At 39.5% G+C, this 12,625-nt stretch overlaps 1 protein-coding gene across 1 annotated transcript in view; it reads right to left on the reverse strand.

Moving 5' to 3' along the window:
- Nucleotides 1-12,342, reverse strand: part of MTX2 (metaxin 2) — a 53,161-nt gene extending 40,819 nt beyond the window's left edge. Inside the window, exon 1 of the mRNA XM_050969077.1 lies at nt 12,189-12,342. Within this exon, the coding sequence (XP_050825034.1) occupies nt 12,189-12,228 (40 nt within the window). The 5' untranslated portion in view covers nt 12,229-12,342. The remainder of the gene's footprint in view (nt 1-12,188) is intronic.
- Nucleotides 12,343-12,625: the final 283 nt, after the last annotated feature.

Consider the following 12,625-nt stretch of genomic DNA (forward strand, 5'->3'; position numbering starts at 1 on the left):
TCAGGCACAAGAAAATGAAATTCACCTCTGTGCAGAGAGCCCACACAAAGCCTATGCACCGGCTCAGATCCCAAATAAGCTTTCAAAAAGAGCTGAAGTGGGGCTTTAGTGATATAAAGGCCTTGTGGGGGCCCTCAGCACAAAAGTGAACTGCAGCTAAACAGATCAGGTGAGGTGACTCAACCAAGTTCACACAAAATGCCTGGAAGTGCAGAAGACTGAATTCAACCTCCCCAAGGCCCAGTCCAGTGCCTCAGCCTCAAAAATTCCCCTTTCTAGACTGCTCATTTTTAATGCAATTGTTTTAATTTTTGAAGTATCTCATGACATTAGAGAAACAGCCACTGGATTTCCAGTCCAGCAATCATGAGCGAGTGTGAAAATTTCCAGCACAATGGTATTGACACAGAATGGGGAAGGGAATGGAAATAATTCATCCATGTTCCAAGCAGCATTAGCAGCAATTCTCTTTCATAAACTATTATTCATTTTCTTTTATTACTCTAAAAAAAAACAAAAAACTACAAGATATTAAATAGGCCTTTGAGAGTTCTAGTGAGGTATAGTATGTGCTAGGCCACTATTTTACAATTTTTCTTGCAAAATTCCATTGTGTATAACTAATGTCAGATAGCATAGTATGTGGGGGTATAGCTTGCCTACTGCTCAGTCACCCATTCAGCAAATTTACTTCCAAACTGTAGCATTTTTTTATATTACAGACAAATAAATAAATGTCTTAAACCCACTGGGAGATTTCCAAATCCATCCTTTAAGCCCTTCACCTCAGGAGGAGATAAAAGTAGTATGAAGGTATTTTGTTACCAAATACATCCAACTTGAAAATTACTTGTTCCCTGCTTCTAGTAACACCGCAGAGCAACAAAGTACCATTTAAAAACAAATGTTTTTATTCAATATTTATGATAATGCTACTTATACACTAGTTCAGCCCCATCTACAATCAAGATAAAGAATTAAGCGGAGCACCGTCCTCCGGCACATTTATTATTTGTTAAGTGATGATGCTACATATACTCTGTGCCAACTCACTCACTCACTCATGCCCGTCACCCCAATCAGGGTATGGGCCGCCAACCACAGATCTCCAGAGTCCTCTATCCTGGGCCATTCGCTCTAGCTGGTTCCAGGTATAGCCCGTTTTTTTGCTATCAGCCTGAAGGTCGCGTCGCAAGGTGTTTCTTGGACAGCCTCTTTTCCGCTTGCCTTGGGGGTTCCACCGCAGTGCCTGTCTGGTGATGTTAGTTGGCTGCTTACGTAGTGTATGTCCTATCCAACCCCACCTTCTCCTTCTGATTTCTTCCTCTGCTGGGAGTTGACAGGTCCTCTCCAAGACGTGGATGTTACTGATGATGTCTGGCCAGCGGATCTGGAGAATCCTTCTATGCCAAACAAGATGCAAATAAGACAACCCCTGCCCCAACGCCTACAAACTCTCTGATATTTCCATTCTCTTTCTTCTGCTTCTGTAAACAACGGTTATTTAACGGGCTACCGAACTATTTCATGTGATTCACTGCATGCAATTATGTAATCGAGGAAGGAACCTAGACCTTGGTCATTTTGGTCCATTCACCCAGTACAGTTTTCTAAAATGCCAAATAACGTTCATAGATCTCAAATGAAGGAAGGATGAGCACAGAAAAGAAATGTTCCTTCTCCGTTAAATGGTTGCATTAATTAGTTTCATTTCTTTATTTTTACCATATTCTCATGGTATATTACAATATTTATTTTGCATAAAAAATTAGGAAAAAGAAAAACATTTGTACATTAACATTAGGCATGAGAAGCTAGATTCACATAATAGTAAAGTCTTGTCTTAAACTAGCCAAGAGGCAGAATATTCTGAATTATGACCAAAAATGTTGTTCTTAATTCACCTTGCGGTTTAAATACTGCACGTTGTAAGATAAGTGAACTTACATACTATTCTCGAAGGTTTCTCAAGACTATTTTATCACAACAATGCAGACACTTAAAAAGCAATGGAAGTGTAAATTTGGGCAATAACCTACCAATCTTAATCTCCAAGTATTAGCTCAAAACCTCTCCACATTCAACGACACTGACCCCTAACAATAAAACAGACCATTTGTGATCTACTCAATTTCAGGCTGAGATTGGTGCCACAGGAAAAAGCTGCTATGTAGTCAGTATCTTCTACCTTTAGACATCCCAAAGAAAGCCCCGTTGTTAGTTTCTTACCTAGCCAAGATAAAACAAAAGGAGACAGGATTACCAGTGTATTCTTCTTTCATAATGGAATAGCAAACATTTTAAGTTTTGAGGGTGCTAGTGGGTCTATTAAGTATAAATATGGAAATACTGGTAATTGATATATTTTTAATCTGCCTTAAGACAAAAATGTAGGAACAAACCTTGATTAATGCAATGATATCGCAGTCAAATTGGAACCAAAGCAGTTCACAGACATTTCATCCATTAGTAGTGATCAATAAAGGAAGTATAACTAAGTTATGAATTAGCTGCCTGAACAACAGCCAATTCAACCCACCTATGTGAAGACACAGATCAATTTTTAAAAGGTACTCAAATCAATTTCATAAAATTGACCTAATGTTGTAGGCTAACAAGGGTCAAGAAAACCAGTTCATAATGGCAGTAACTCCAAGGCTCTGACAAAAAAGAACACCAATTACTTTAAGGAAAAAATGTTATCTTAAGATTCATAGTTGTGCGAATACCCCATTTGTCTCAAATTGAAGCACATGCAATAATTCATATACCAAGTAATTACACTATTTGGTTAAATCCATCCCCATAACCCCTCCCCCCAAAGAAGTTACAGTAGAACCTCAGAGTTATGGACACCAGAATTACAAACAGACCCGTCAACCATACATCTCATTTGGAACCAGAAGTATGCAATCAGGCAGCAGCAGAGACAAAGAAGGCAAATACAGTACAATAGTGTGTTAAATGTAAACTACTAAATAATAAAAGGGAAAGTGTAAAAAAAAAAAGATCTGACAAAGTAAGGAAACTGCTTCTGTACTTGTTTCATTTAAATTAAGATGATTAAAACAGAATTTTCCCCCACATTGTAAAGTTTCAAAGCTGTATGAAGTCAATGTTCAGTTGTAAACTTTTGAAAGACCTCCTATAAGGTTTTGTTCAGAGTTACGAACAACTTCCATTCCCGAGGTGTTCGTAACACTGAGGTTCTACTGTACAATACAGATAGATCACGTATGTTCAGTGAAAACTGATCAGCAACCTGGTCAAAGGAAAAACCCAATTTCAGCAGCAACTCTGGAATTCAGCTGCCAGCAACTTTTAGAAAAGTGTCACATGCAGAATCTCTAGCAGTCATTTCACATGATGGAATTTGCTATTTTATCCCACAAAAAGACTGACTACATAAGTATGACCTTTAGTTATCTTCTTTGAACTGAGCGTTGTAGCTGGGATTTACTGCAAGGGTAGGGCACTGACCCTATAAAATGCAGAAAACTTTTGAGTAGAGCTGAGTACCCTCATCTCTCTCATTGGGGGGGGGGTAGAGTAAAGGGGTCGACTGGAGAGCAATCTGCAGTCGATTTGACAGGTCTTTACTAGACCCGCTAAATCAACTGCCAATGGATCGATCTCAGAGCCTCAATCTGGGCTGTAGTGTAGACCTGCCCTAAGGCTTCCCGGCCATGTACTGGGCAGCTCGTGTTTGGAATAAAGGAAATACAAGCTGCATGACAAAGACCATAAACCATAAAGGGCAGCTCCATCGTCTCCATTTTGTCTTCAATCCTGCTTCTTACTTCTGAGTAACTTTTCTACAGACTGAAGCTCTGAACAAAGGACTGGATGACCAATTCAAGCTGTGGATGTGTTCCAGAGGGGCTTTCAAGTCAGCAAACTCACCAGTACTGCTAAGAACCTGAGATATGGACTTTGATAGTCTCTGTATATATTTGAGTGCTTTATCATTTAACAACTCTCTTCCTGTTCTCTCTTTTTTCTTTATAATAAACCTTTAGCTTTAGGCACTAAAGGATTGGCTGGCAGTGGGGTATTTTGGTAAGATCCAAACTAAATTTAACTTCCTAACATGGCTGACCCTTTGGGATCAGAAGATCATTTTGCATACATGAGCAGAGTTTTTAAAATAACTTCTTACTATACTGCACCTAGGTGCTAACTGCAAGCCAGAGAACCGGAATGCAATAAAGGGGGCTGTGTGATTTCCGTTTTAGCTTCTTGATAATCAGTGTGGGGGATCAGAAGCACAGTTTATCATTAGTTGGGGAGTTTAACTTCAGTTTCACCCACAGTCTTGGGAGTAATGGCTCTCTCTTTTTTAGCCTGCCCTGACCTTGGCATTTCCCGTGAGGGCTACCCCAGGCACCCCCAGGTCACAATACCTTCCTATACCACTCTAAATACATCATCTTCCTGCCTTATATGATCAGCTTTCAACTACCTTTAGGCGACATCTACACTTGAAACACTACAGTGGCACAGCAGCAGAGCTGCAGCTATAGCACTTCAGTGCAGACACTCACTACAGCAATGACAGGGGTTCTGTAGGTAATCCATCTCCCTGAGAGGTTGTAGCTAGGTCGACAAAAGATTCTTCTGTCAACCTCTCTCTGTTTACAAAGGTGGTTCAGCTTAACTCTGTTGCTCAGGGGTGTGGATTTTCCATGTCCCCTCAGTGACTTAACTGGCTCAACTTAACTTTTTAGTGTAGACCTGCCCTTAGACTTAGATTACCTGACCCATTTTGACTATGAGTCAGCAAAGTACTTAAGCATGTGTGTAACTTTAACCATGTGAGTTGTCCCAATGAAATCAATGGGACTACTCAAATGCCTAAATTTCAAGCTGAATTGGAACTTGGTCATCTATTAGCCAAGTTATTTACATTCACTGTACTTTAAACCTTTCCTCTTAAATCGGTGTCTTCAGCCTCCTTATTTTTTGAGGGGAGTAGGGGGCTCTTTTCTGAACACCCTCCAACTTGTCAATATATTTCTAGTAATAAGGTGCCCAGAAACAAATGAAATATTCTAGGTGCAGTAAAATCAGAGATTTTTGACAACATCCCTACCTATGGACTCCAGAAGGGATGCAGTTTGCCATACAACAGCTAAAAAAGTATTCCTAGGTTTGACATATTAGCCTATCAACCCTTTCAGCATTTCTATCTATTAGGTTTCACCCTTCAATTCAATATCAATGTTATGGATAATTTTCCCCCCAAATAAGGCTTACATTTTTCCCCTCTAGATTCTTTGCATTTTGTTATTTTCTAATTTCTCTGATCCATTTTGCACTATTTCTCTTGACTGTTATATGCACCTTCTTCCAGTGCATAGTAGAATTAAAACATGCAGATTAACTATTAGGAGATGGTGTAAATAGCATGTTAAAGATGTTAAATAAGACTGGTCTCAAAGATCAAACCCCACAGAACCCCAATGGACACCTTCTCTTTCATGCATTCCTCTGCTTCCCTCACCCTCAACACACACACTGCAACTTTGCACACTACTGTATCGTTCATTGTAATTTAAAAAAAAACAGTCTAAGAAATGTGCCAACGGTATAGTGGTATGTGGCACCTGTTCAGTGCCCAGAGCACTGGAGATTGGAATGGCAGCAAGAGAGTCCCAATTCTCCCCCCCACAGCCCTATTTGTTTTAGTATTAAAAGAGGAAAGGAAAGGAAAAAGAAAATGGGAAATTCATGGGGAGGTGCATGTATGTATCCCAAGGGGCAGAAGGAGGAAATTGGGGGAGAGAGATGGAAAAAACTTGATGCCTTTCCAGAGCAATTATTGCACTCATTCTAAAAATACTTAGAACTAGTGCTGACCTTTGTTGCAGTCTTTCAGTCAGTTTTCAACTCACAGGCCACTGTTCATATTCAAGCCATTTTAAAACTAAAATCTAATTTTGCAAGTAAGTTTTCATAAGATCATATCAAATAACAGAGTATAAAATGTTACTAACATCCAGAAATATATCTATTGTGTTCCCCTTCATCTGTTAATTTTATAATTATATTTTTAAAAGTAATCAAGTTTGTCTGTCAAGAGACAAGAGAGGCTGTTACTTTAACAGAAAACATGAGACAGTAAATACCAATTAGAGAAAGATTGCTTAGTCTTAATGGATTCAGAAACAACGCAGGAAGCATTTTACGTTTATGAGCTGTAATTATATTAGTCTTATTTCCTGGTTTAAGAAGTATCTCAAGTGAAATGCATACTGTATCAAAACAATGAAAGTAAATTATTTCTCCTCTGACCTAGAAGAGATTTGACAGGCAATTGGCTCAAACACAGCTATAAAACATACGGAAATTACACTAGCCTAAGGTGGTGTTAGCATTATAAAAGATCTGTTTATTAAAAATAACATTTAACCTGACAGTGCCCCTTTAAAAGAGCTTGCATTGATGTTGACTATAGCACAGACTGCTTAAAGCTAGTTTGAAGCAGGTACAACTACTTCTGCAACATACAAGCTTGAACTATTAACATGATATGCACCTATATTTCTGTAATACAAAATGCCTTCTTAGTTGGTGTACTGTTATTCAGACTTTGGACTTCTATGTGTCAGAACAATTTATGTGGCAAGTTTTGTTCTCTATATATTTGTTATGAGCAAAATCATGGTTCACCTTAATACATAAAAGATGCAGACAGACAATTCATTTTTACACACACCTTTATTGCACTGGGGTAGACTTTTGGGGAGTGTAAAATATATACAGGCAGAGGGAGCATGTTTTTCAAACTGTATTAATTTCTCCCAGTACTACAATTAGACTAAGACTCTGGGTACAGCCCACCAGCAATTAGCAATCACTGGTCTAGAACCTGTGCTTGGGAAAGGTTCTCTTTCCCCCTACTCTTTGGCCATCTTTGCAATAGTCTTTCTAGATGATTTCAGCATCTGATATCTCACAAAAACAAATGGAGTTAAGATATTACTATTTTACATCATTTCAGAGCTGGGCTCCAAAAACTTTTCAACACTGCAAGAACTCATTTACTATCCTGGTAGTTATTTTGTGTTTGATACAGGATTAGTCTGCATATGGTCTCTTTCATATCTATGGGAGAATATATTGTTGGATGTATTTCAGAGACAGGTTTGCACTACTATAATTTGTTTACATATCCACTATCTGCCATGCATGAAACATTTATACTTACAGTTAACAAAGCTACAGAAAAATGTTATTTTTCTCTACCTTACAGCAGCAACATCTTGTATATTCAAAAGAGAAAAGTGTAAGTGAATGGTTCTAGCATTACCCAGCCAACGTTACCATAAAAAGCTTCTTACTCCACATAAGTGATTTGATCATCATTTTATATTTAATCATTAGTGCATTAGAGCAGCACACTATACTCAGCATGTTCAAATGGACACAACTCACACAGAGCCCTTAAGAAATTACCATTCACCAGACTGATGAAATATTGCAGATAATTACTTGCCCACATGCTTGAATAAGTATGAGATGCTGTACCCACTGTCTTGATGGGAAGGCATGAAGTATGGTAAAGCAGAGGACAGGCAGTAGTTAAAAAAAGTCGACATCCTCTGAAAAGTTATGACACATTCCTTGACAGAAAAAAATCCTCTGCTTCTAATACATTTCTAGAAAATAAACTTTGCTGGGCTGATTCTATTTAAGTACACGTGAAAAAGCCATGTTTTATGCCTGCTATATTGCTAGGGCAGTTAGAGTTAATTGGAATTGCCATGACAAAATGATTGGCTAATAATAGAGGGTCCTGTTCATGAAAACAATCAAATTTCATTTTTATTACTGATGTAAAGAATTCTCAGTCATGATTACATTTCCATGAATGCATAATAGGAAACCAGTACTCGTAAATGGAGACATACAAAATAAGAACATTTTAAAGCAATTATAATTTTTAAACGGTATTCTTTCTAATATAGCACTTTTTTCACCCTCAAAAACATATTCTTACGTGTGTGCACAACTTTCTGTCTTTGGCATAAGAATGAGAAACTGTACTTCATGTCTTCAGTATGTGCTGGAGCATATATGACTATTTTTATTTTGTTTCTTTAATATCGCCTCTTCTAAGATACTATATTACTAAGGTAATACCCTGTGGTCCTGTTTATTGGGTAACTTCTTGGGAAAGCAAAGAAATGTAGTGGATATTGGCCAAGATACTGGATGAGTTAATTTCCAAAAATACTTATTTTGTTCATATTGGAAGATTTTCTGTTTTCATTTCTTTTCAGTCTATGACTGTATGGTATGTAAATGTAGATCAGCTATGAAAACCAAAACTTTTTTATGGCTGAAATATCTATTATTTTAAGGCCAGATAAGTGCTTTGACACTGAGCATTTTCCAACAAAGCAGAGGTCAGGTCATACGTTTGTTTTGTAGAATAAGGTTCAACAGACTGTAGACTGCAACTACTATTTGCACAGTACTTGGGGGTCACAATGAGTAGTCAAGTACCAAATATACATAGAGAGGAAGAATAAAACAAACAGAGGATTATTTGTATTCCTTATAGATAGAATAGCACAATGGTAGATAACAAAAAGTACTAGCAGTACTCAACTACAGTTAGAATATGAGCCATACTTGATCTATATCCGATAGTTAAAAGGAGGAGTGTTATGGGACTGGTTTATTCTGGAAGGATAGATTTGAGGCAGGTCTACAATAGGCAGGCAGCTCTGAGAGTGAGAATCCATTTTGGGTACAGACATTGCACTGGAAGTATACACATATTCCGTACAAGTGTAAGGATTTTTCTAGGATGCTTTGGTATATTGGGAGAGGGAAGAATTAAGGATGTTTGTGGACTTCTATATTACCATGTCCAGATTTTCCAACATTTGTACATTTCCTCCCTTGAATTAAACCTTATAAATTTTTTTTCAAAACAACATTTTAACCACATTTTCTGCAGAAGTAGTGGGAATGTCTATATATTATCTTCATGAAGTTTTGTGTTTGTGAATATTCTATTTTTAAATAAAGTACTTTAAAATAAAGTAACTTGATGAAAGAATATTTTGCTATAATCGCAGGTGTAGTAGCTATATTATACCATAATAAAACTAGACAATAACCACCAATATTTCATTCATTAAAACACAAAAACAATGTAAGTAATTGAATAAGTACACTGACAGAGACCATAAATTGTCATTGCAACATTTGAATCTGTGCTGATAGAGACCATAGCCTCCTTGATCCTGAGGCAACTTGGCCAATGGGCCTTGAACATCACTGGCACTGATGTATATTATTGAAGTCTGTGAACTCCACAGATCCTTCGGTTTAAGTTTTCAAATGTGACTAAGCAACTTAGCCATATAACTTGTTTCAACAGGAGTGGGGTAGCTAAATATCCTGGTTAGCTTTTTTGTTTTTTGGTAATCGGAATTGAGGCAGGAGGAAGTTGGGTCCAGGCCTTTAACCTGAAGCAATTAGAAACTCCACCTCATCGCTGCATTGGAACTCATACTGGGTGAAGGGAGGGTCTTACCCAGGAGACAAACACCGCCTCATCCTCCTGCCCTGGAGTTCTCAGAGATTACATGCTATGCCTTTGCAAATGTATAGCTTTTGTAGTGAGAAAATGCAAGTCACTAAAAATCTGTGAACTGGAAAAAAAGAAAACCTAGTTGAGTTGAGAGAATATTTAAGACAGTTTTGAACTCCTTAGGCTAAACTATTTGAATGGAAAACACTTTTTCTCCAGGCAAACAAAATAAAAGAACCTTTTTCTTCTAGGAGCTCAGATGACCTATACCCCTTGAATTTTATGACGTCTTCAATTTATGCAGCAGAGCTGCAATGAATCCTGTCACTTTTAATACAGTACAAAATTGTTTGCTAAGCTTCCCGGCTTCAAAATAGGGGACAGGACAAAAAACAAAAACAAACAACCAAACAAAAAAGCTTGAAGTACTACCTCAAGAGGCAGTTGTTATTTTGGGGCTGCTAGGCCCCACAGAAGGGAGCTCTGTTCAGAGAGATGTTGAAAAGTAATGTATGGCAGCCACTTCCTCCTGTCTTTCCCTGCTCCCACCCAAATAGTGTGTAAGCTTCTTCTGCTGGTGCTGCATACCCCTGGATCCCCTTCTTTCTCAGCCCTGCTATACAGTCCCTTTTCTGAAGGCCTCTCAAAATGGAAGGCAGACAAGGTCAGAAGAAGTTCCTAAAGGGGGAAAAGTAGAGTAGAGGGCTCTTTAGATCTTGTTATGCCTTTGTGAGGTAGATTAATGAGCTGGATAGTGAAGCTGGACAAATTCAGCCTTGAAATAAGGCAATATTTTTAACAGTAAGTGTAATTAACCATTGGAACAACTTACCTAGGTACGTGGTGGACTCTCCATCAGTTGCAGTCTTTAATCAAAGTTGATGTGTTTCTAAAAAATCCACTCTAGATCAGCTAGAAGTTATAGGCTTGAAAAAATGCACTTGGTGAAATTCTATAGCCTGTAGTATCAGGGAGTAGCTGTGTTAGTCTGTATCCACAAAAACAAGGAGTCTGGTGGCACCTTAAAGACTAACAGATTTATTTGGGCATAAGCTTTTGTGGGTAAAACACCACTTCTTCAGATGCAGCTGAAGACAGATGCATCTGAAGAAGTGGCCTTTCTAATTTTGTCCCTATATACTTGTGTTATTTGTTTATATTAATCCTTTGTAATTTGACCTAGTTTTCACTTTTTGTAGGACTCTCTTTTGATTTTTAGATCATTGAAGATTTCCTGGGTAAGTCAGGGTCATCTCTTGCCATACTTCCTATCTTTTCTACACAGTGAGATAGTTTGCTCTTGTGCCCTTAATAATGTGCCTTTGAAAAATTGCCAACTGTCTTCAATTGTTTTTCCCCTTAGACTTATGTCCAATGGGATCTGCAAGATTTCAGGTCTCCACCCCAAAAAAGTTGTCTCCCCACCCAAAGCTTATGGGCGGGGGGAGAAAGAGGTGCTAGTTTTCAGTATTTAGCCAACTTCTATCTTAACTGTAGACACTGGACTACCAAAATGATCACAATAACATAAATAGCTTAATACTCAGTAATAATGAGAAAGGAAACAAGAAAGTACATGACAATTTTTATTTTTTTTTAAATCAGACACAAATTTGGTTCACTACTTAACAGAGTCCAAAAAACCCTCCAAATCAGATGCTTATAACAAGGCTCATCTTTCTTCCTTATATTTGAAAATGGAAAAAAGACTGTAACTGAAGGGATGAGGAATCATTGAGGAGGAGAGGAATTTGTGATGGGTTATGTATAATTGCTTCAGTCAATGTCAAGGGCAACTACAACGTATGGACAGACACCATTTTAGCATTTCTAGAAATCAAAATAAAACTATTTTTTAGGGTACAGAAAATGGAACATGAACTTGATATTTGGTAACAGGTGTCAAACTGTATGTATCTTTAGAAAATGAAGAGGAAAAAGAAGACGAGAAAGTTGGCCTCTAAAGAGATGGCCAACTCTCACACAATAATGCACCTATTATAACATTAGGCCACTTATAAAATACAAGTAAACTTTAACTTCTGATGGAGGAAAATGGCCTTGCAAGTTAAAAAACAAACAAACAAAAACTATAAACACACTTTTTGGGATGGCAGGGCAACCAAGCCACACTAAGACGTTCAAATAATATGTTCATCATCGTAATCCGCCACTGTAGGTTACACATGTTGTTGACATCAAGCTATTAAACACTCTGAGGTTTGCCTAACAACATTTCCAGAGCATAACATACACAGTGGGACACGACACAATGCCACGTGGTATAGTTACTGCAATAAATAATCTAGCTCTTTAAACACCATAGCAAAACTACCTCGGACAGCATCATCAATAACATGGTCACCATGCAGGTAACATTTACTGACACTGCTTACAAGAGGTGCCAATTCTCTACAAGAGCCTGACGCCAGGATGGCTGGGTCCTCTCTAGGGTATGGGGACCTGCGCAGGGCCCACTGGCTTTTGCACCCTGCTCCCCCCACCCTTGCTAGTCCCATGCCCCCCTCTGAACCCTGCCAGTCTCCTGCCAGCTCCAGCGCCCACCCCACGCACTTAGCCCCCCTCTGCCACCCCGCAGCCCCTACTCCAACTCTCGCCTACTCCCCCGCCCCATTACCTGCTATCTGAGTCACAAACGCTTCCGCCACCAGAGACATGATCCCCCGCGGCCACCTGCGCTCCCAGGGCCCGGCCGAGCCAGGAGGAACTAGTGGCAGCCCCGCAAGGTTAAGGGCCCGCACAGGAACTGGGAGCCGGCCTGGCAGCGCCGGGGCAAGTGCATCCGGGGCCCGCCCCGCCTCCCGCGCCCGCCCCTCCCGCAGTTCCCCCAGCCCCGCGGGGCAGGCCCCGCAGCCTGGAGCCCGGCAGTGAAGAACGCGGGGTCCCCGGGGGGGTGGGGGAGAGAGTCCCCCTCCCTCAATGGCACCGATGCAGCTCCATGAGCATGACCCTGGCGGCAGCCAGCACTGTCCTACACTAGGGATCAAACCCCCCACCCACTGCACAGTCCCGTGCTGGGCAGAGGTTCCCAGGGACAGGGAATTAGCCCAACCC

The sequence above is a fragment of the Gopherus flavomarginatus genome, chromosome 10, assembly GCF_025201925.1.
Source record: "Gopherus flavomarginatus isolate rGopFla2 chromosome 10, rGopFla2.mat.asm, whole genome shotgun sequence".
Classification (NCBI taxonomy): domain Eukaryota; kingdom Metazoa; phylum Chordata; order Testudines; family Testudinidae; genus Gopherus; species Gopherus flavomarginatus.